The 24,776-nt window shown below is 42.5% G+C and overlaps 2 protein-coding genes across 2 annotated transcripts; one reads left to right on the top strand and one right to left on the bottom strand.

Annotated features, from left to right (window-relative positions):
- Positions 1-7,835: 7,835 nt before the first annotated feature.
- On the bottom strand, positions 7,836-9,893 carry klhl31 (kelch-like family member 31; the record flags this gene model as incomplete). The annotated part of the gene is made up of 2 exons (XM_084141268.1): positions 7,836-8,568; positions 8,719-9,893. The coding sequence occupies 2 exons, from the start codon at positions 9,891-9,893 to the stop codon at positions 7,836-7,838; spliced, it is 1,908 nt and encodes a 635-aa protein (XP_083997394.1).
- A 1,972-nt stretch (positions 9,894-11,865) lies between these two features.
- eloal (elongin A, like) lies at positions 11,866-23,354 on the top strand (the record flags this gene model as incomplete). The annotated part of the gene is made up of 11 exons (XM_084141267.1): positions 11,866-11,940; positions 13,190-13,246; positions 13,365-13,477; positions 13,569-14,613; positions 14,722-14,821; positions 15,062-15,223; positions 15,313-15,410; positions 15,853-16,033; positions 16,761-16,926; positions 22,356-22,462; positions 23,296-23,354. 11 exons carry the CDS (start codon positions 11,866-11,868, stop codon positions 23,352-23,354), a joined length of 2,163 nt encoding a protein of 720 aa, XP_083997393.1.
- Positions 23,355-24,776: the final 1,422 nt, after the last annotated feature.

Raw genomic sequence — 24,776 nt, 5'->3', positions numbered from 1 at the left:
CTTTTTTAATGCGTCAGGTAATTCATCCACATGGAATGGTTGGATGGAAACCATGTTAGTGTCTACATTGCCCAGATAGTAAATACCTACACTGGCAGTTACTCTCAGCTTTAAACTTAAATGAAACTGAAAAGACAATTACAGCAGTTACAGTTGTTAAATTGCCTCACAATTTATTTTATCTTCAGCCATAGATTACATAAAAAATTATAATCATTGTGATTTCCTGCTGTTTACATTTACGTCATTTAGCAGACGCTCTTATCCAGAGCGACTTACAGGAGCAATTAGGGTTAAGTGCCTTGCTCAAGGGCACATCGACAGATTTTTCACCTAGTCGGCTCGGGGATTAGAACCAGCGACCTTTCGGTTACTGGCACAACGCTCTTACCCACTAAACTACCTGCCGCCCCACTGTTATACAATAACTGTTACAATAACCTGACTGTTATACAATATACATTAATTCCACTGCCTATATACTAGTTATAATAAATAATAATAATAATACATTGAATTTGTATAGCACTTTTAATTACAGAGTTATGTCAAATCTCAAAAACAACAACATACATTTAGAATCACGTCAGGTAAAATAGCAATACTGGGCTAGGTGCTAAAAATATGTTTGTGTGTGTGCGCGTGAGTGTGGGTGTGTGCATGAGTGTGTGGGTGTGTGTATGTGATTGTGCATATGTGTGAGTGAATGTATGGGCGAGTGCATGTGCAGTCTGATGGCTTGTGGGTAAAAGCTGTCTCTGAGCCTGGTGGTCCGAGACTGATGGTCCGATACCGTCTGCCAGACGGTAAAAGAGTGAACAGGTCTAATGTGTGTCCACGGTTGTTGCACAAGGTTTAGCCAGTCCAGTTAAAGAACTTGTGCAAAAAAAAATACACATAATGCAGCAGAACACGCATCAGGTGATGTTGAGGTCAAACGTCTTGTATAAATACAGGCATATCTTTGAATTAAAAATGTATTATCTGAAGATACGTATGTGGACAATTATCATGACACGAAATGAACCTGATTGAAATGTTTTTAATTTTCCACTCACAGAAAAAAACATGCAATGAGGCCATCACTAAGTTTGAGGAGGAGGCAAAAAGCAGAAGAGGAGAGATCATCAAGACTGCCAGACTGTAAAATAGTGAACAGGTCCAATGTGTGTCCATGGTTGTTGCACAAGGTTTAGCCAGTCCAGTTAAGGAAGTCTGCAGCCATAGAGCACTTGGGTTAGTCAACATGGATGTTAAAGTCTCCCAGAATTACAATGTTGGAGAGGGTGGGGCATACAGAGGTTATTAGTTCAAGAAAATGGGAGATAAAAGAGGTGTTTGTCTATTTGAGGAATTCTACTGGTCTCTTTTTGGTCTCTTTGTCTTTGCTACTCTCTCTCTCATGATCCTCCAGATCTCTTCCTCTCACGCAACCTGCCCCACCTCTTTCAGGAGGTTTAGGTACAGTAACCATGTGTTCTGGTCTGGACCCACTGGGCCTCCCTCTCTACCTCTCTCTACCTCTCTACCTCTCTCTTCCTCTCTACCTCTCTCTACCTCTCTACCTCTCTCTTCCTCTCTACCTCTCTCTAACTCTCTAACTCTCTACTTCTCTATTAATCTCTACCTCTCTCTTCCTCTTTACCTCTCTATTCCTCTCTATATCTCTACCTCTCTCTTCCTCTCTACCTCTCTCTTCCTCTCTCTTCCCCTCTACCTCTCTCTTCCTCTCTACCTCTCTCTTCCTCTCTTCCTCTCTACCTCTCTCTTCCCCTCTACCTCTCTCTTCCCCTCTACCTCTCTCTTCCTCTCTACCTCTCTCTTCCTCTCTACCTCTCTCTTCCCCTGTACCTCTCTCTTCCCCTCTACCTCTCTCTTCCCCTCTACCTCTCTCTTCCTCTCTACCTATCTCTTCCTCTCTACCTCTCTCTTCCTCTCTACCTCTCTCTTCCTCTCTACCTCTCTCTTCCCCTCTACCTCTCTCTTCCCCTCTACCTCTCTCTTCCTCTCTACCTCTCTCTTCCTCTCTACCTCTCTATTCCCCTCTACCTCTTTCATTCCTCTACCTCTCTCTTCCTCTCTACCTCTCTCTTCCTCTCTACCTCTCTCTTCCTCTCTCTTCCCCTCTACCTCTCTCTTCCTCTCTTCCTCTCTACCTCTCTCTTCCTCTCTACCTCTCTCTTCCTCTCTACCTCTCTCTTCCTCTCTCTTCCCCTCTACCTCTCTCTTCCTCTCTACCTCTCTCTTCCTCTCTACCTCTCTCTTCCTCTCTACCTCTCTCTTCCCCTCTACCTCTCTCTTCCTCTCTACCTCTCTCTTCCTCTCTACCTCTCTCTTCCCCTCTACCTCTCTCTTCCTCTCTACCTCTCTCTTCCTCTCTACCTCTCTCTTCCCCTCTACCTCTCTCTTCCTCTCTACCTCTCTCTTCCTCTCTACCTCTCTCTTCCCCTCTACCTCTCTCTTCCTCTCTACCTCTCTCTTCCTCTCTACCTCTCTCTTCCCCTCTACCTCTCTCTTCCTCTCTACCTCTCTCTTCCTCTCTACCTCTCTCTTCCCCTCTACCTCTCTCTACCTCTCTACCTCTCTCTTCCCCTCTACCTCTCTCTTCCTCTCTACCTCTCTCTTCCCCTCTACCTCTCTCTTCCTCTCTACCTCTCTCTTCCCCTCTACCTCTCTCTTCCTCTCTACCTCTCTCTTCCTCTCTACCTCTCTCTTCCTCTCTACCTCTCTCTTCCTCTCTACCTCTCTCTTCCTCTCTACCTCTCTCTTCCCCTCTACCTCTCTCTTCCTCTCTACCTCTCTCTTCCCCTCTACCTCTCTCTTCCCCTGTACCTCTCTCTTCCCCTCTACCTCTCTCTTCCTCTCTTCCTCTCTACCTCTCTCTTCCCCTCTACCTCTCTCTTCCCCTCTACCTCTCTCTTCCTCTCTACCTCTCTCTTCCCCTCTACCTCTCTCTTCCTCTCTACCTCTCTCTTCCTCTCTACCTCTCTCTTCCCCTCTACCTCTCTCTTCCTCTCTACCTCTCTCTTCCTCTCTACCTCTCTCTTCCCCTCTACCTCTCTCTTCCTCTCTACCTCTCTCTTCCCCTCTACCTCTCTCTACCTCTCTACCTCTCTCTTCCCCTCTACCTCTCTCTTCCTCTCTACCTCTCTCTACCTCTCTACCTCTCTCTTCCCCTCTACCTCTCTCTACCTCTCTCTTCCCCTCTACCTCTCTCTTCCTCTCTTCCTCTCTACCTCTCTCTTCCCCTCTACCTCTCTCTTCCCCTCTACCTCTCTCTTCCTCTCTACCTCTCTCTTCCCCTCTACCTCTCTCTTCCCCTCTACCTCTCTCTACCTCTCTACCTCTCTCTTCCCCTCTACCTCTCTCTTCCCCTCTACCTCTCTCTACCTCTCTACCTCTCTCTTCCCCTCTACCTCTCTCTTCCTCTCTACCTCTCTCTACCTCTCTCTTCCCCTCTACCTCTCTCTTCCCCTCTACCTCTCTCTACCTCTCTACCTCTCTCTTCCCCTCTACCTCTCTCTTCCTCTCTACCTCCCTCTACCTCTCTCTTCCCCTCTACCTCTCTCTTCCCCTGTACCTCTCTCTTCCCCTCTACCTCTCTCTTCCTCTCTACCTCCCTTTGTCTCCTTTCTAATTATTCAGTTTATCATCAAGTTGATTATAATAATAAGGTTGATTATAATAAAGTGAATAGGACATCTTTATAACTTATAAACGTTTACTTTCTAAACCAAACTACTATACAATGAAAAACAACAATATAGGTTTTTCAGATATCAAAACAAAATGGGTCAAGCAAATTTGATGGAATAATGCTGATGTCATAGAGTGACCTACACTGCTGGTCGTTATTGCATCACATATATACACTTGACTTTAGATCTGTATTATACTATTGATACCTCATGGACGTCATAAATATAGGTCTGTATTATATATGCTGCAAGTTATAGGACTAACACGGTGTTTGCACATTTTGGCACTGTGAAGCGGACTGAAAATGACGCCCTCTGTAGTCTTCTACATGAGGTTTGATCCTGATAGTCACAATGATTCAACAACGATGACTGTTAGACCATGAAACAGGGAGACTCACGTACAGGTGGCTTTATCTGATCTATGATTAGTTTTCATAGGCAAATATGTCTCACAGCCACTGGAGTTACTGCACTAAAGCCAGGTAAGCTCATACCTGTTCAGCAGACCTGGGTCAAATACATGTCATACAGAGCATTCGGAAAGTATTCAGACCCCTTCCCTTTTTCTTAATGTTGTTATGTTACAGCCTTATTCTAAAATTGATTAAATACACTTTCCCCTCATCAATCTACACACAATAACCCATAATGGCAAACCAAAAACAGTTTTTGTTTTTTTGAAATTTTGAATTTCTTTTTAAAAATAAAGAAATAAAAAACCTTATTTACTAAGTATTCAGCCCCTTTGCTATGAGACTCGAAATTGAGCTCAGGTGCATCCTGTTTCCATTGATCATCCTTGAGATGTTTCTACAACTTGATTGGAGTCCACCTGTGGTAAATTCAATTGATTGGACATGAGTTGGAAAGGCACACACCTGTCTATATAAGGTCCCAGAGTTGACAATGCATGTCAGAGCAAAAAGCAAGCCATGAGGTTGAAGGAATTGTTCGTAGAGCTCAGAGACAACATTATGTTGAGGCACAGATCTGGGGAAGGGTACCAAAAACATTATTCAGTATTGAAGGTCCCCAAGAACATAGTGGCCTCCATCATTCTTAAATGGAAGAAGTTTGGAACCACCAAGACGCTTCCTAGAGCTGGCCGCCCGGCCAAACTGAGCAATCGAGGGAGAAGGGCCTTGGTCAGGGAGGTGACCAAGAACCTGATGGTCACTCTTACAGAGCTCCAGAGTTCCTCTGTGGAGATGGGAGAATCTTCCAGAAGGACAACCATCTCTGCAGCACTCTACCAATCAGGCCTTTATGGTAGAGTGGCCAGAGGGAAGCCAGTCCTCAGTAAAAGGCACATGACAGCCCACTTGGAGTTTGCCAAAAGGCACCTAAAGGACTCTCAGACCATGAGAAACAAGATTCTCTGGTCTGATGAAACCAAGATTGAACTCATTGGCCTGAATGCCAAGCGTCAAGTCTGGAGGAAACCTGGCACCATCCCTACTGTGAAGCATGGTGGTGGCAGCATCATGCTGTGGGGATGTTTTTCAGCGGCAGGGACTGAGACATTAGTCAGGATCAAGGGAAAGATGAACGGAGCAAAGTACAGAGAGATCCTTGATGAAAACCTGCTCCAGAGCGCTCAGGACCTTAGACTAGGTTGAAGGTTTACCTTCCAACAGGACAGCGACCCTAAGCACACAGCCAAGATAACGCAGGAGTGGCTTCGGGACAAGTCTCTGAATGTCCTTGAGTGGCCCAGCCAGAGCCCAGACTTGAACCCGATCTAACATCTCTGGAGAGACCTGAAAATAGCTGTGCAGCGACGCTCCCCATCCAACCTGACAGAGCTTGAGAGGATCTGCAGAGAAGAATGGGAGAAACTCTCCAAATACAGGTGTGCCAAGCTTGTAGTGTCATGCCCAAGAATACTCAAGGCTGTAGTCGCTGCAAAAGGTGCTTCAACAAAGTACTGAGTAAATGGTCTGAATACTTATGTAAATGTAATATTTCAGTTTTTTCTTCTTAATACATTTGCAAAAAATTATAAAAACCAGTTTTTGCTTTGTCATTATTAGGTATTGTGTGTAGATTGAGGGGAAAAACAATTTAATCAATTTTAGAATAAGGCTGTAATGTAACAAAATGTGGAAAAAGTCAAGGGGTCTGAATACTTTCTGAATGTACTGTATATACTTAGTGTTTGAGGTGTGCTTGATTTAGCTCACTCATTCAATTAGACTACTCCCTTGGTTCCATTGTACAGGGCAAACTAAAACAACTACTCAAGTACAGTTGATATACTGATTGATGAGGAGTAACTTTTTTTCTAGATGTTTTGCTGCCAAACGAAAGCAAAATGCTTCTGTGGCCTCGTATAAATATGAAAAAACTTACACCAAAGATCAAGTTTAAAATATGTTTGCATATATAATTTTAAAATGTAGCTTTGCATAAATAACAGAGGAAAAGACAAATTCAGACAATATTTATGTAGGATTTGTTTAATACTGGTGTATTGCTTTGAAAAGAGTATGGTGAGACTAATCAATTCAGCACCTGCAAGTGAGGGCATGTGTTGTGAAAATTAGAACCATCCACCTCTTAAATAAACAATTTCAGTTATGTCATACACAAAACTTTAAAAATTGTTAAATATAAGAATAAAACAAATCATGAGCTGTCAGGGAAATTATGAGGCACTGTTGCAGAGTGCCCACACCCTTAACAGCTCAGGCTAATAGCTTTTTACAAAATAAATATTACCACTGTCAAATACATTTTTGAACCCATTCAACCTTCATCATAACAACGTTCTCCCAACAGCTTCTTCTGAGTCAGGACAGTACATACAATTCACATGGCTGTACTGTGTAGTGTGTTAAATGCTCAAGAAAACGAACCATCAAGTAACCAGCAGCATCTACTCCTGGTAGGTATGATATCATTTCTTCATAATGTATTATTTCAGCAACAGAGAATGCTTAGTCATTCCTTTATCTTCTCCATTGACATCTGAAGTTTTTAAAGGACATTTCAAAAATGTTCTACTTAATATTTATGATCTCCAGCACCACAACAACATCAACATACTGGATGTGAAAATGGCGCGTTTCTATGTTTCGTAGTAAAAAAGATAGTGGAAGATCAGTGTTTCTAATGACATCATCAACCAATTAGTAGACAATTAGTAGGCAATTAGTATGCAATGCCTACTCATAATTGGTTAAAATCACATGATACAAACCAATGATGTCATTGGAAACATTTATCTTCCTCTATCTATTTTACTACAAAACATAGAAACACACCATCATGTACATATGCTGATGTTGGGGTGGTGCTGGAGATGAGCAATATGAGTTGACATTTTTTTTACATTTCCCTTTAAATGTTAATCACAGTTGTATACCTGTATATCACAGGAGGTTGGTGGCACCTTAATTGGGGAGAACGGGCTCCTGGTAATGGCTGGAGCGGATTAAGTGGAATGGTATCAAATACATTTTGATTGATGCCATTCCATGGACTCTGTTCCGGCCATTATTATGAGCCGTCTTCCCCTCAGCAGCCTCCACTTCTGCATATGAGGATTAAAGTCAATGGTCGTCCATCATCATCATATGTCCAGTCGTTGATTATACTATATACAGTGTTTTTAGCTTTATGTCACTGGTAAATAATGATAGTGACATTATAACAAGGGTTCAAAATATAGGCATGTTTATGTGTATTGTACAAATAATGCAGTTACCATTAGCACATATACACCAAAGGTTTTAAAGAAGTTTAATATTGGGAATTACATCTGTGGTCTACAGAGAGTAGGGCTGATTCAACTATTATGGAAATGTTCCCTTGATAATAAAATATTTAAATTAGTCTCACAACACAAAACAACTTCCTGAATTCATGTCGCACATAACAGTTTTATGATTTGCCTTAATTTGGAAGAAATTCAATCCGTAATAAAACTTGAATAAACAATTTGAATATATCTGATTCAATTCCAAATTAGATGTATGCGTGAAATTTGTATGTTATCAGTTTTTTTTTTGTGAACTCAAGGAGGGATGATCCCTTTCTGCATAAAGGATTTTCTGAAATGAACTAGCTAGAGGATTTTTGGTCTTGCTTTAATTAGCAAGCAAACTACATCTTCAAACAAACTGCCAGATTCTATATGCTGACTGGCGCAGATGAAACTGAGCTGGCCCTGGACTCTCGTGTTTTGCGTGTTGGTATGGTAACGACACAGCATGAGATGCCAACTGTAGCCTCTGGCAACTCATCGTCCTCAGTCCATACATTGAGGTCAGGGTTATACACCTGGATGCATTTTTTGTACTTCTTCTCAACCTCATTCCAGCCTCCAAGGAGATAGATCTTATTATTCATGCTGACGATACCAGCAGTGCTCACTCCTGTGTTTAGCGGGGCAGAGTAGCTCCACTGTCCATTGTGAGGGTTGAAACACTCAACAGCTAAGACATCCACCCTCTCTCCACGACCACCCAGCTGGCTGCCACCAATCACGTAAGCCCGGTCTCCGACTGTAGCAGTGGAATGCCAGCCTCTAGGGGAGCTCAAACTGTTCTTATCCTGCCACATATCAGTGGAAGGGTTATAGCTGCACACAGCCCTGGAGTACGCGTTGTTGATGTAACCACCACTAACAAGGATCTTGCCATCAATGACGGAGCTGGCATGGCAGCACCGGGGGATCTCCATGGGGGCTTTCATCTGCCATTGGTTGGAGGAGGGCACGTAGCACTCCATTGAAGCTTGGCACCCATCAGAGTTACGACCTCCAATAGCGAACAAGAGGCCATTGAAGGTGTTGAGACTGAAGTGGGTGCGCTTCTGGATCATGTTGGTCAAATGAATCCATGTGTTGAATCGAGGATCATACCTAATGGACAAAGACATGTTATTAGATACAAATTATTAATTGAATGCACAGTACAATATCTTGTAATGGTCTGTGTAATATCGGCCATACTTTAAGAGCAGAAAGAATACATTTACAATAGAATAAGCTTATATAGAAACAAATGCTCACCTGCAGAAGTTGCTGACAGCATGTTTAGCCTGGTTCCTAGCATCATTCTGGTCTTCACCACCAGCAACATAAAGGAATCCATCCAGGACTGCCACACACTGATTGAAGCTCTTGGCTGGCATCTCTGTCAGCCTATTCCATACGTCGTCCTCATCCCTGTAGAGAACCTCTTTGCTGAGAGATTTTTCCGCCAAGGCCGGTCGTCCACCCACTGTCAGCATGACACGGAGGCCACCACGCACCTTTGTTCTGCGGGACTGCAGAATGTTCTGCTGGTAAGGCAACAGGTGGTAATTCATGGCATCCACCAGGAGACGATGGCACTCGGGGTCCTGCATCATTCTGGGCACACTCTGGACATGGTTGACCAGGTCCATGGCTGAGATGGTGCCGAAGCGGATGTTGGTCAGAAGATCTGGGGCGTATTTCAGTCTCTTTTCATCGAAGTCCAACCACTTCATTGCTATCTGGAAGGCTGTAATCTCAGAGGGCAATTGCAGGGAGTCATCACTGAGGAAGTCGTTGATCTGCTCGTAGGTGAGCTTCCGGAACTGCTCCATCTCAGAGAACTCAATAAAGTTCCCCCTCATGAACTTCTGGGCGGCCTCTTTGGTTTCTTTGAGGTCATAGGTGTCGGCGATGTTGGCCACGTACATGCAGTTCTCCACGCTGAGCTCCTGCATGAGGAAGTCACTGCACATCTTCACCAGGGTGTTGATCTTCAACAACATGGCTGCTGCGATGGTGTTGCCAATGCTGTACAACGACAGGGTTAGTTTCCCTGAGTAGGCGTATGTGATGGCAGTGGCCAGGCCTGTGGGTGAAAGGTCATTGAGGTCAATCTTCGTGAGGGCGGAATCCTTCTTCAGGATATTCTGAATGTACTCACTGCAGGAGGCCATGACAACTTTGTGGACATCAAAGGATTTTGACTTGGTGGAGACAGTCAGGTCACAGAGGAAACTGTCCTGCCTCATGGTGCTAAGACCTTCCAGGAGGTTAGGAGCATAGACAGGGTCAGTGACTTCACTTGAGATGCAGGTGAAGCCGTTTCCTCCCTCCAACAAGGTGTTCAACCCGTTAATGTTTCTGATCGGGCTATCCTCGACCACTATGCTTACTTCACTGATATCTCCTTTGTTCTTTTTGGCATTCTTGTTCTTTTTGGGTGCCATGTCTGTAGCAGAGGGGCACAGCCCAGACCTACTGGAAAGAAAATAAGAATATGTCAGAGCAAGAGAGCAACCTGTTGATATGAACAATCACAACCACAACACCATATGGCAAGTGATACATTTATGACGAATCTGACGGATGTACAATGGACTGAAATATTGTCACACAAAATATTGTCAAATTCAAATGTGTAATATAGTGGGCTATAATCATTACAGCTTTATTTTTATTTGTGGTTATATGTAGGCCTGCTTTCGAAAATGTCAGTCCTGCATCTAGGCATGTTATATATGTTGCTGCTGCCATTTGACAATGTATGTTGTGGAATAATTGACAAAGTGGCTGAATAATGTGTGAATAAGTGGCAGTCGGAAGAAAACACAATCATTTGTGTACATTTATCCTGTCATTTTGAGATTTTGAAATTTGCAACCAAAGTTCAACACCTTAATGAAAATATAAACCGTTGTATTTTTTATTATTTTTTATTTACATTTGTAGACGATTGTGACAATGACATTACATTCCCTAACCACGTGAAGGCCTATTCTAACTTACTTGCATTTTTGACATTTATATTTGATAACAATTTAAAGCAATGTTGTTAGACATAATCAACGTAAACATGATTACTATAGACCACCAAGCTTTTCCATCAAATAAGTTAAAACGACAGTATAGTAGGCCTATACCAGAATGACCCTATAGCGCAAGTCAGCGAGTCAACATTCCGCTCTCTGCATCTGTCGCGATTTATCAGTGCCATGTCCAGGAATAGCAACGCTGGATAGCTCACCCATGACGTTCCTTTTATAGACTTGTGTCAGGAGGACCTGGCCAAATGTCCTTCTAAAACGTTCTGAAGGTTTAAAAAAAAAGAAGGCCCAATGATCAACTAATCAATTAAATAATTCACGTTTCTAGAAATGATAAATGTAAAGAAACTGAAAGTTGAACGAAAAATCCAAAACATTATCCAAAAAGTCAGCAGATATATATTATAGCCTATAAAATAATAAGCCTATAGTAAAAACTTTCCTAGTTAATTTGAAATCTGATGGAAATAAACTGACAATACAACTATGGTGTCAAACTTACACATTAGGCTACTGTGCCAAAATCAAACCAAACATGCTAACAAACATTTAGGCAACTTTTTTCATTGACAGACAGACATAAAGACATTACAAACATAGGAATAATATGGCCTAAACGTGGCTTACTTACCAAAGAGATGAGAAGCCGGTGAAAAAAAGACTTGCACCTCCAGATAGTGTGCAGGAGAAACTGGCTATCCTCAACAGTGTCAGAAAAGCGGGGAAAACTCCTCCTCCGAGCATGCGAATAGAATTATTGCGCAATACGCGTGAGGGGAACACATACTGTATCATGAGTTTGAAGACCCTGAACCATACCCTTCACCAGGCAATCAGACACCCTAACAATACTAGTCTATTGACTTGAAATATGGTAGCTGGGATCACCCTGAATAACTTGTCATATAGCATAGGCAACATTCAAATCCATCTCTATGGCATGATTATCAGGGGTAGGGCCTAATTGTCAACCCAATTTAATACCTCGAATAGATGTCATGGTTATCTGGTGATTAATTCGACTAGTGATGAAGTTCAGATTGCATATGGAGAAAAAATATTATCATGAGGATGAAGATTTTCAGACAACCGTGATGTCTAATGTGTCTAATGGATGTGTAATTTGTGACATTAGGACCATATAATTTAATCGGCTCATTTGTATACAGAAGGTTTTTTGGGATTCATAATTGCTCTGATGTAGAGGGGTCTTTTACAGTGACATTGACATCTGCTCACGTTCACTAATTGATATTTATATAATTGGACATACCTCTTTAATAAAAACACTTTGACACCGCCCCTTATAAAATGTGACCATGGCGCAATAGAGCTTTTGGGTCTGCAGGTGAATGAATGGACGTGAGCCGCCGTGATGGACGCCGTTGATGTGTCGAAGAAGGTGTTGCAGTTAAAACTTCAGCTCAAAGAAACGACCGACTCAAAGAAGGTATTTTAGACGCACTAATAACAAGTGTAATTGCCTGTCGTTTTAAGCCGGTCCTTTATTGTACAATTACTCATTACCTGGACAGTAATAGGTTGCCACCAATGGTTCAAATTTGATAGCCCTCTCGCCTTCTCGACTGAATCACAATTATTGTACAGTAGGATAGTGATAGAAGCACTGAGGTTTACAAAATAAATAACGTGGCCTATTATATTTTAACATGTATATTCACTGTCTGCAGGTCTGCTCCCCCAAATCCATTCATGAAATGCTTGTTTTGTTTGACACTCATGTTTGAAAGAGTTTAACAACTTTAAAGTTGACATGGGGATCTCTTGTGACTGACTATATGCTGCTGAGGATGCTGCTGTGTCTGAGCATTTGTGCAACAACTTCATATTAGGGTAGGAGTGTGGATCATGGCTAGAAGGGCTGCAGCTAATGTCAAAGTCTCGTCAAAAGTTGCCTGTTCAAGTCCCGTCGGATTGTTTTTGCATTTTAGCTAACCCTAACCCTTTTCCTAACCTTAACCTAATTCTCCTAACCTGCTACGTTAATTATCCTAACCTGCTACGAAATGTCACTTTTGACATAAGCTGCATCCGATCTAGTCAACCAGTGAGGAGTGGGGGAGAGTGTTGGGGGGGAATGGGATATGCTCTGGCGCTATAATTAACAACCCAGCCAGTTGCCCAACTTGTGGCTGCTGTCTGTCAATTCGGCACGGAGTTGCTTAAACACTTACTGGAATAGTTTTGTTTGAGATAATTATGAATACAGATGAAATGCTCACCACCTGTCATGTGAAGACCTTGTTTCAGGTGTGTGTGTCTTGTGTTTCTGGGCTGCACACATGCAGTATCCTACGTGGGCAGCCACATTTTAAAGAGGAACAGGAGCTCTAGCAGTAAACTTGAGGTGCGGGTACTCTGCTCTGGTGAGCTCCTGCCCAAGTCAAGCATTGCTTTCTAATGAACTGAAACAAGGATTATCATATTGGGCATATCTTTCCATTTTCCAGTTTCAGCTTTCATACACATTTCTTTTAAATTACCTTTGTCATACAAACTCTGCCTGATCCCCATGGTAGTTATTCATGATAAACATTAATGTTGGCCATTCTAATCGTGCAAGGACAGTTTGTGTACCGATGTTTGGAAAAGGGAACTATATTTTGCATTCTAATGTAAACTGAAGGTTTATACCATATACAGTCTGGTTTATTCATAGCCATCTGTTTATTTTACAGGTCCTGAAAATCTTAAAGAAACTACAGGAGTTGGATATAACCCTAGGCATTCTTGCAGTAAGGCAATCCTATACTTAACATTTTTGTAATAATTATATATATCTCATGACGAGTTGTGGATTGCATGCACCAATTTGTACTCAATTGAATGTATGTTTGTCTTAATTCTGATTAGGAGACCGGAATCGGCAAAGCTGTAAACTCTTTGCGCAAGCATGGGGATGCAGGAGAAGTCGTCAGGCTATTGGTCAGTCACTGGAAGAAATTGGTTCCAAAAGAAACCTTGAGGTATTGTACTTAACACATTTGCTTTGGAATAATTTGTATGATGATTGTCCAGTGTTCATTACTAACGTGTTTGAATTTCTCCCTCATTCAGCCATACAGAGAAGGATGATGCTTCGCAGAGCAAGCTTTTGGTAACTGAAGCGGAGATTCAAAACTGTTCAAAGGAGGCGTGCTCAAAAATAGAGGACCAAAGTAAAAATGCTTCAAAAGATGAGTGTTTAAAAACTGATGAGGAAAACCAAGATGGGCCTACTTCAAAAGAAGAGCATTTGAAAAGGGACGAGAATCAAGGAAATGTAAAAGATGAGCATTTGAAAACTGAAGACAAAAACCAAGGTACTGCAGAGAAGGCTCATTTACAGGAAGTAGATGGAGACTCAAATGAATTGAAGAAGGATCATTTTAAAAGTGAGAAGGAAAACAAGAATACTTTGAAGAAGGACAATTCCAAGGATGAGTCGAAAAAACACAAGGGGAAACGAGAGGGTTTAATGGTTTCTGAAAAAAATCATCATTGGAGTAGAAATTCTGAAGATGACAATGTTGTGCTTGGAAGCACAACATCTAAGAGCAGCCACAAGAAAGCCAAGTCGATTTCCAGGGAAGAATCTAAAAACAATTCAGATAACGGGGGGAAATGTGGGACGTGGAAAGAGTCCAATAGAAAAACACTGCAGTGTCCAAAACCATCCAGCGATGAGTCTTCAAAATCTAAACCTGATAGAAAAGGGACAGTTATTGACAAATCCAATGACCAAGACAACAAAAAAGCTAAAAAAGTGAGTGACTCCTTAGGTTGTAATGGAGAGAGGCCGAAACCAAGTGAAAGAAAGCAAGTCTACCATGAAGACAAAAAAAAGACTGTACATGAGGGAAAAGCGAAGACTAAAGAGAAAATGGCGACGATTATTGAGGACAAGCCGAATGAGAATGAGGTTGAGGTGCCCTCCATGTCTTTTGAGTCTTTCTTAAGCTATGACATCAACACACCTAAGAGGAAGAAAACATCTGACAGTAAAAGAACTCCAAAGAAATTCAAGACTGTTGAAAAAGAAGTAAAGGTTGTGAAGACACCCAGCACGAAATCCAATAAGCAGTTACCTGCGGCGACTGCAGATCTTTCACCCCCTAAAAAGGTACATTTGGCATGGAGCTTTAATGCATTACAAATGTTTCATAAAAATGTTTTGTGCTGACATTCTGACTCAACAATGTCACATTGATCAAGGACATCCTTTTTTAAGGCTATGAAGGGGTCTGTGATGGACTTGCTTAATATTCCATTGCCCACATTTCTACCTGAATATGACGAGCTCTCCAACTTCAACTACTACGACAGGAAAAGTGAGTTTCAAATGTGGTGGTTTTTTTCCCCAAGGGTTCGTTGTAGATTGTAAGTTTGCACAGCTTGCTCAATGTAACTCCACTGAACACGTAGTTGTGTGTCATGACTTTAATTTGAGTTAATCTTGCTGTGTAAAATGCAGGGCTCCCTTGTTAGAGACATTGGTCTCAATGGGACTCCCTGTTGAATAATCTAAAATAAAGTGTATTTGCTGGGTTTTATACTTTAATTTGTTTCAGTGGAAGACAAGTCTAAAGTCTCCGTCTCTGAGGGTCCGGTCTTCACTGGTCAAAGACTCAACCGGAAGATGCAGGTCTATTCTGGTGCCAAGTCTGCCTTTCTCCCAACCATGATGTCTTTGTACCAGCAATGTATCCGGGCACTGCAGAACAACATTGACTGTGAGTATGGCCCAGGCAGAGAACCTCAACACTCACACACAGGCAGTCCTTTGGACGGAGAGAACGTTAACGCTCTGATCTTTCCTTAGTGCTCTATGAGATCGGAGGGGTCCCATTTGAAATCCTTGAGCCAGTACTAGAGCGCTGTACACCTGATCAGCTGCTTCGTATTGAAGAGTGCAACCCGGTAAGAATCCCAGTCTTGAGTTGATTTTGAGGAGGCCTGATTTAAGTGTTGTGCCTGCAAGGGTTAATGCTGGAAAGACCTCCCATCACCTAACTTGACCCCTTATTTTGACTGATCAGCCAATAGATGGGTTGGTTGTTCAGCAACAAAACTGACGCGCATAATGACCACTTGTTGTCTCCTACATCGGTACAGTTGTTGGTTAGCTAGCGAATTTTTGTGAAATTAGCATAGACATGACAGTCAACACAAAACAAGACATGGTATCAAGAACAAGATAAAGCTAGCTGAAACGAGCCACCTACGATTCCCCACATGGCAGCTTCTTCTCATTGTTGCTAGCTATCTGGCCACCCAGAATCACAACAAGACTTCTGCCCCATTGAATCGTGCACATCATTTTCATGATGTTGTCAGCTAAACAGTCTATGCTCTCTGACAGATGTATGTTGGATTGACTGATCACTTATGGGAGAAGCACTGTCAGCGGGACTTTAGGAATGCCCAGCTGGAGGAATACGAGTCCTGGCGAGAGATGCACATGAGGCTATCTGAGGAAAGAGAGAGGAAGCTCCAAAGACTGACAAAAACCATAGTCTCTGCTCATTCAGGAAAACCCAAAGGTGTGTGTCAAGCTGCTATTCCATCACGTTTTTGTTGATTTGTATCGCTTCACATCATTCACAGGAAATCCTTAACATTCAAGTTCTTGGACAGGTCAAAAAGTAACCATAGATGTCTTTCCAATCAGCCATTGGATAGTGCTCATGCTCAGTTGATGTTAAGTTGTTATGCTTCTGTTTGAACTGAGATCGTCCTCTTTACAAACTCCAGTCTCTGGTTGAAAGGGACTGGGCAACAGTTGGACCAGTTGTTTTGAAGTGATCTCCTAAATGCTGGCCAGGCACTGGGTTAACGTAGACCTGACCATCTGTCCCCTGACCATCTGAGGCTATGAATAGATCTGAAGTGAGACTGGCTACGGGGTTAAATTAAACCTTGTCAATTTGTCATGGCCTCGGCTGGCCTTTTTATGTAGAATTTGAGAGGTTCCAAAAGCCTTTCCCATCACTGACTGGGGTTCTGTAAAATCCCAATCTCCCCATTTCTAACAGTAAACTAAATGCTATAGTGCAATTATCCCTTAAAATGTGAAAAAATATATACTTACATTGTGTTCTTTGAATTATTAGGTCAAACAGCTATTTGGTTTAAATCTCTCCAACCATATCATCTAAACTCACACAGTTGGCATATTTACTTACTGTAGGTATTTTCACTAATACTAGTTGTTTTGGAATAAGAATTTGTCTTCTAAAAGTGAGTTTTTCCTGTTTCTCACACTCCTAGGCCGGCAGGTGAAAATGGCGTTTATTAACTCTGTTGCCAAGCCGCCTAGAAATGTGAGAATCCAGCAAGAGATCCATGGAACTGCTAGACATCCACGAATCCAGCAGGAGAACAATGGAACTACTACTGGTGCTGTACTGCCGCCTCACCCACTGGACAGGCCCAGGTCTGTTCCCACCATCCTGTCATTAATTCCCATATTGACCATGGTGGCAAAGATACCTACTTACCAAATACATTATATATATATATATATATATATATATATATATATATATATATATATATATATATATATATATATATATATATATATATATATATATATATATATATATACACACACACACACACAGTGAGGGAAAAAAAGTATTTGATCCCCTGCTGATTTTGTACGTTTGCCCACTGACAAAGACATGATCAGTCTATAATTTTAATGGTAGGTTTATTTGAACAGTGAGAGACAGAATAACACCAACAAAATCCAGAAAAACGCATGTCAAAAATGTTATAAATTGATTTGCATTTTAATGAGGGAAATAGGTATTTGACCCCTCTGCAAAACATGACTTAGTACTTGGTGGCAAAACCCTTGTTGGCAATCACAGAGATCAGACGTTTATTGTAGTTGGCCACCAGGTTTGCACACATCTCAGGAGGGATTTTGTCCCACTCCTCTTTGCAGATCTTCTCCAAGTCATTAAGGTTTCGAGGCTGACGTTTGGCAACTCGAACCTTCAGCTCCCTCCACAGATTTTCTATGGGATTAAGGTCTGGAGACTGGCTAGGCCACTCCAGGACCTTAATGTGCTTCTTCTTGAGCCACTCCTTTGTTGCCTTGGCCGTGTGTTTTGGGTCATTGTCATGCTGGAATACCCATCCACGACCCATTTTCAATGCCCTGGCTGAGGGAAGGAGGTTCTCACCCAAGATTTGATGGTACATGGCCCTGTCCATCGTCCCTTTGATGCGGTGAAGTTGTCCTGTCCCCTTAGCAGAAAAACACCCCCAAAGCATAATGTTTCCACCTCCATGTTTGAAGGTGGGTATGGTGTTCTTGGGGTCATAGGCAGCATTCCTCCTCCTCCAAACACGGCGAGTTGAGTTGATGCCAAAGAGCTCGATTTTGGTCTCATCTGACCACAACACTTTCACCCAGTTTTCCTCTGAATCATTCAGATGTTCATTGGCAAACTTCAGACGGGCCTGTATATGTGCTTTCTTGAGCAGGGGGACCTTGCGGGTGCTGCAGGATTTCAGTCCTTCACGGTGTAGTGTGTTACCAATTGTTTTCTTGGTGACTATGGTCCCAGCTGCCTTGAGATCATTGCCAAGATCCTCCCGTGTAGTTCTGGGCTGATTCCTCACTGTTCTCATGATCATTGCAACTCCACGAGGTGAGATCTTGCATGGAGCCCCAGGCCGAGGGAGATTGACAGTTCTTTTGTGTTTCTTCCATTTGCGAATAATCGCACCAACTGTTGTCACCTTCTCACCAAGCTGCTTGGCGATGGTCTTGTAGCCCATTCCAGCCTTGTGTAGGTCTACAATCTTGTCCCTGACATCCTTGGAGAGCTCTTTGGTCTTGGCCATGGTGGAGAGTTTGGAATCTGATTGATTGATTGCTTCTGTGGACAGGTGTCTTTTGAGAGGGGGTCAAATACTTATTTCCCTCATCAATTTATAACATTTTTGACATGTGTTTTTCTGGATTTTTTTGTTGTTATTCTGTCTCTCACTGTTCAAATAAACCTACCATTAAAATTATAGACTGATAATTTCTTTCAAAACCAGCAGGGGATCAAATACTTTTTTCCCTCACTGTGTATATATATACATACACACAGTACCAGTCAAAAGTTTGGACACACCTACTCATTCCAGCATTTTTATTTTATTTGTACTATTTTCTACATTGTAGAATAATAGTGAAGACATCAAAACTATGAAATAACACATGGAATCATGTAGTAACCAAAAAAGTGTTAAACAAATCAAAATATATATTTTGATTCTTCAAATAGCAACCCTTTGCCTTGATGACAGCTTTGCACATGCTTGGCATTCTCTCAACCAGCTTCATGAGGTAGTCACAAGGAATGCATTTAAATTAACAGGTGTGGTTTGTTAAAAGTTAATTTGTGGAATTTCTTTCCTCCTTAATGCGTTTGAGCCAATCAGTTGTGTTGTGACAAGGTGGGGGGATATACAGAAGAGAGCCCTATTTAGTAAAATACCAAGTCCATATTATGGCAAGAACAGCTCAAATAAGCAAAGAAACGACAGTCCATTACTTGGTCTTTTACTAAATAGGTATTTTTACATGAAGGTCAGTCAATATGGAAAATGTCAAGAACTTTGAAAGTTTCTTCAAGTGCAGTCTCAAACCATCAAGCGCTATGATGAAACTGGCTCTCATGAGGACCGATAAGTTCATTAGATTTACCAGCCTCAGAAATTGCAGCCCAAATAAATGCTTAACAGAGTGCAAGTCACAGACACATCTCAACATCAACTGTTCAGAGGGGACCGTGTGAATCAGGCCTTCATGGTCGAATTGCTGCAAAGAAACCACTACTAAAGGACACCAATAAGAGACTTGCTTGGGCCAAGAAACACGAGCAATGGACATTAGACCGGTGGGAATTTGGTCTGGAGTCCAAATTGGAGATTTCTGGTTCCAACCGCCGTGTCTTTGTGAGATGCGATGGAGGTGAATGGATGATCTCTGCGTTTGTATTTCCCACCGTAAAGCATGGAGGAGGTGTTATGGTGTGGGGTGCTCTGCTGGTGACCCTGTCTGTGATTTATTTAGAATTCAAGGCACACTTAACAATCATGGCTACCACAGCATTCTGCAGTGATACGCCATCCTATCTGGTTTGGGCTTAGTGGGACATCATTTGTTTTTCAACAGGACAATGACCCAACACACCTCCAGGCTGTGTAAGGGCTATTTTACCAAGGAGAGTGATGGAGTGCTGCATCAGATGACCTGGCCTCCACAAGCCCCCGACCTCAACCCAATTAATATGGTTTGGGAGGAGTCGGACCGCAGAGTGAAGGAAAAGCAGCCAACAAGTGCTCAGCATATGTGGGAACTCCTTCAAGACTGTTGGAAAAGCATTCCATGTGAAGCTGGTTGAGAGAATGCCAAGAGTGTGCAAAGCTGTCATAAAGGGTGGCTATTTGAAGAATCTCAAATATAAAATATGTTTTGATTTAAGACCTTTTTAGTTACTACATGATTTCATAGTTTGGATGTCTTCACAAAAAAAAATGAATGAGTAGGTGTGTCCAAACTTTTGACTGGTTTGTTTATTTATATATACATACATACTCACCAAAAAAAAAGTCCTCTCACTGTCAACTGTTTATTTTCAGCAAACTTACCGTGTAAATATTTGTATGAACATAACAAGATTCAACAACTGAGACACAAACTGAACAAGTTCCACAGACATGTGACTAACAGAAATTGAATAATTTGTCCCTGAACAAAGGGGGGGTCAAAATCAAAAGCAACAGTCAGTATCTGGTGTGGCCACCAGCTGCATTAAGTACTGCAGTGCAGCTCCTCCTCATGGACTGCACCAGATTTGCCAGTTCTTGCTGTGAGATGTTACCCCACACTTCAACCAAGGCACCGGCAAGTTCCTGGATATTTCTGGGGGGAATGGCCCTAGCCCTCACCCTCCGATCCAACAGGTCCCGGACGTGCTCAATGGGATTGAGATCCGGGCTCTTTGCTGGCCATGGCAGAACACTGACATTCCTGTCTTGCAGGAAATCACGTACAGAACGAGCAGTATGGCTGGTGGCGTTGTCATGCTGGAGGGTCATGTAGGATGAGCCTGCAGGAAGGGTACCACATGAGGGAGGAGGATGTCTTCCCTGTAACGCACAGCGTTGAGATTGCCTGCAATGACTACAAGCTCAGTCCGATGATGCTGTGACACCGCCCCAGACCATGACGGACCCTCCACCTCCAACTCGATCCCACTCCAGAGTACAGGCCTCGGTGTAACGCTCATTCCTTCGACGATAAACGCGAATCCGACCATCACCCCTGGTGAGACAAAACCGCGACTCGTCAGTGAAGAGTACTTTTTGCCAGTCCTGTCTGGTCCAGCGACGGTGGGTTTGTGCCCATAGGCGACGTTGTTGTCGGTGATGTCTGGTGAGGACCTGCCTTACAACAGGCCTACAAGCCCTCAGTCCAGCCTATTGCGGACAGTCTGAGCACTGATGGAGGGATTGTGCGTTCCTGGTGTAACTTGGCAAGTTGCCATCCTGTACCTTTCCCACAGGTGTGATGATCGGATGTACCGATGCTGTGCAGGTGTTACACGTGGTCTGCCACTGCGAGGACGATCAGCTGTCCGTCCTGTCTCCCTGTAGCGCTGTCTTAGGCATCTCACAGTACGGCCATTGTATTTTATTTCCCTGGCCACATCTGCAGTCCTCATGCCTCCTTGCAGCATGCCTAAGGCACGTTCACGCAGATGAGCAGGGACCCTGGGCATCTTTTCTTTTGGTGTTTTTCAGAGTCCGTAGAAAGGCCTCTAGTGTCATAACTGACCTTAATTGCCTACCGTCTGTAAGCTGTTAGTGTCTTAACGACCGTTCCACAGGTGCATGTTCATTCATTGTGTATAGTTCATTGAACATGCATGGGAAACCGTGTTTAAACCCTTTACAATGAAGATCTGTGAAGTTATTTGGATTTTTACAAATTATCTTTGAAAGCAGGGTCCTGAAAAAGGGACGTTTCTTTTTTTGCTGAGTTTATATGCCAGAAAATACCTTATTCTTGCTCTGTTTGACAATCCTACATCTTCATATGGAGTTGCTATCCCTTAGAATAATTCATAATTTTAACTAAAGTTATTTATTTTTCAGTCAATGGCTTGATAAACTAATTTTTCAAATATAATTTCATAAGATTGGTAACTCAATTTTGAGCCTAATGTATTCCCTAGAATAGAGGACCTAGTTCTGCTACATAACGCATGGTTGACATTCTACTAAACTGTTTACTCATGTCATTGTACTTTCATTGTAGCTCAAAATCGCCTGACCACGGACAGCGTTTTGTTCCTGTGGTCTACGCACTACTCCCCCAAATGAAAATAACCAGCAACGGTTGCTAAGCAGAGCCATAACCTGGCTTTTAGAGATTGTGATAGTGCTAGATGAAATACCTTTTGCGTGAGGTTAGGCGAGAGTAGAGACCAGAGGAAAGTGCTGGATAAACTGGTTTCATTCTGCTTGTCTTCGGTTAGATGTCCACTGCTGGTGTGTACATAGTCCCTGCTCTGCCTTGACTCTGCCATCTGTAGCATGGTTTATTTAGATGTTTCTGGTGGTGCTTTTGAACTGATGCTATTTAAACCTGTTTTAAAAACCGGACTTGTTCAAAGTTCAAAATCCAAAAACATGTTGAGTGTTAATCCTTTACTTGTCTGTGCGTGTGTGGTGTACAGTTTCACTAACAGTGTGTTGATATGAAATCATTTTGGGGTGTGTACGATTGGGATGTAACCGTTAGAGCGTGGCATCTACATTAACACTATGTACTGCCCCTCTCCTTAGTGTCAAGGCCCAGGAAAACAGAGCCAGACCCTGTTATGTTGAGCCCCCTAAACCTAGCACCACGGTCTCTGGGACCAGCCAAGCACAAGACTCCCGCAAAAAAACACGTGAGTAGAATCATTTGGCACCTAATGGGTTAACGTTACATCACTACTGATTTCATGAATAGTGTAATTGTAATGACATTTAATTGTAACTTTTTACTCCAGGGACTGATGCTTTTGGCTAATGGTAATAATATACGTGGATTAAATTGTACTCCTCCCATTTTGTGCATGCAGCTGTCATAGGCCAGCAACTTGTAGTAGAAGTGGATGCGTGTGCCTTATTGCAGGATGACATTTAAACCAGCAGGTGTTAAAGGCAGGCATTCCCCCAAAGTGGAGGTAGTGAGTTTGACTGTTGGATTAAATCACGTTTTTACTTCCTACAAATACTCTGCTAAATTACTCTGTAGGAGTAGAAATGGTCTGTTCACAATGGCTATATTACATGTATTTGATTTCCTTGAAATATGCCAGCATCTTTCATTCAATTCAGAAATGAGTTATTTGTCCTACAAAGGCTTGGGTTTATTCAACTGTTTACTGTTTTAAGAACCAAACAGAGCAAAATGAGTTTCTATTGGACAAATTCAGGTAGGTCCCTCCCCGTTCTGTTTGCTTCAGTTTAAGAAACGCTTTTCAACAGAATCGGCGTAATGAATACACCCCAGGCCAATGGTATACTGAAGGTGTACTTGTGAAGATCAAATATAGAATTAAACATCAGTCTGGCCATTCATAATCCTAGACCGGTCAAATTAGCCTGTGGAACCAGCTTGATCACGGTGTTAACCATTCTGTTTGTACTGTGAAATACAATGGTGAACGCAGAGATGAGGCTTGTTACACCAGGCTATGGTCAAGTTGCTAACGTTCTACTTTTTTTCTCTCTTGAGGGGTGGCACCTATGATGGCAAAGTCTCTGAAGGCCTTTAAAACGATGGGGCGTAGATGAAGGCCCTAAGAGGATGGACTGCTGGAAACTGTTGTGGATAAAGGTGCATTCATTCCACTTCATGCATTCATTCCACTACTCTTCATTCCAGGCCGAATGTCCACTCATGGCCTACTTTACTTTTTGAGACAAAATTGGATCTGTCACTATACACTGAGTATACACAACATTAAGGACACCTGCTGTTTCCATGACAGACTGAACAGGTGAATCCAAGTGAAAACTGTGAACACTTATTGATGTCACTTGTTAAATTCACTTCAATCAGAGTAGATGAAGGGGAGGAGACAAATTAAAGAAGGATTATTAAGCCTAGAGACAATTGAGACATGGTTTGTGTGCCATTCAGAGGGTGAATGGGCAAGTCAAAATGTTTGCCTTTGAACGGGGTATGGTAGTAGGTGCCAGTTTGAGTGAATCAAGAACTGCAACGCTGCTGGGTTTTTCACGCCGGACAGTTTTCCGTGTGTATCAAGAATGGTACACCACCCAAAGGACATCCAGCCAACCTGGCACAACTGTGGGAAGCATTGGAGTCAACATAGGCCAGCATCCCTGTGGAACGCTTTCGACACCTTGTAGAGTCCATGCCCTGACGAATTAAGGCTGTTCTGAGGGCAAAAGGGGGGAGGGGGGTGCACAACTCAATATTAGGAAGGTGTTCTTAATGTTTTGTGTACTCAGTGTAGCTATTGGGCCGTCTTTTGTATACATTTTTTTTGCCCATGCTGCTTGTAAAACAATCGCTGCGTTTGAATGATGGGTATGTTGTCAATGTTATTTGTTTGTTCAAATTGTCACACTGAGTGAATTCCACTATTAAATATGATTAAAACCATGCATGATTGTTTTTGGCCTTTCATCCACTTGTGGACATGCAGTTAACTACCAACATAAAGGAAACCCCAACATAGTGTCTTAATAGGGTGTTGGGCCACCATGAGCCAGAACAGCTTAAATTCTACAAGTGTCTGGGACTCTGTTGGATGGATGCTACACCATTCTGCCATGAGAAATTCCATTTGGTATTTTGTTGATGGTGGGAAACGCTGTCTCAGGCCCCGCTCCAGATTCTCCCATAAGTGTTCAATTTGGTCGAGCTCTGGTGACTGAGACGACCATGGCATATGGTTTTTCATGCTCATCAAACCATTCAGTGACCATTTGTTCCCTGTGGATGGGGGCATAGTCTTCCGATGGTGGCGTAGCGATGGTACCAAAAATACTGTAAATGCATGCCCAGCATTTTTAAACATGATTGCATACTTCAGGAACCATACCCGTGTGGAACCACCTGCATTCAATATACATTGTATCCCTCATTTACTCCAGTATTTTAGCAGTTACTTGAATGGTGGTTATTTTCAGGGCGCTAGTGTTGTCATTTAGTAGGTTCTAGCGCCTCTTGGTGGATAAGAGAAG

The sequence above is a fragment of the Coregonus lavaretus genome (genome assembly GCF_964263955.1).
Source record: "Coregonus lavaretus genome assembly, chromosome: 25".
Lineage (NCBI taxonomy): Eukaryota > Metazoa > Chordata > Actinopteri > Salmoniformes > Salmonidae > Coregonus > Coregonus lavaretus.
This window is presented reverse-complemented; position numbering and strand designations above follow the sequence as displayed.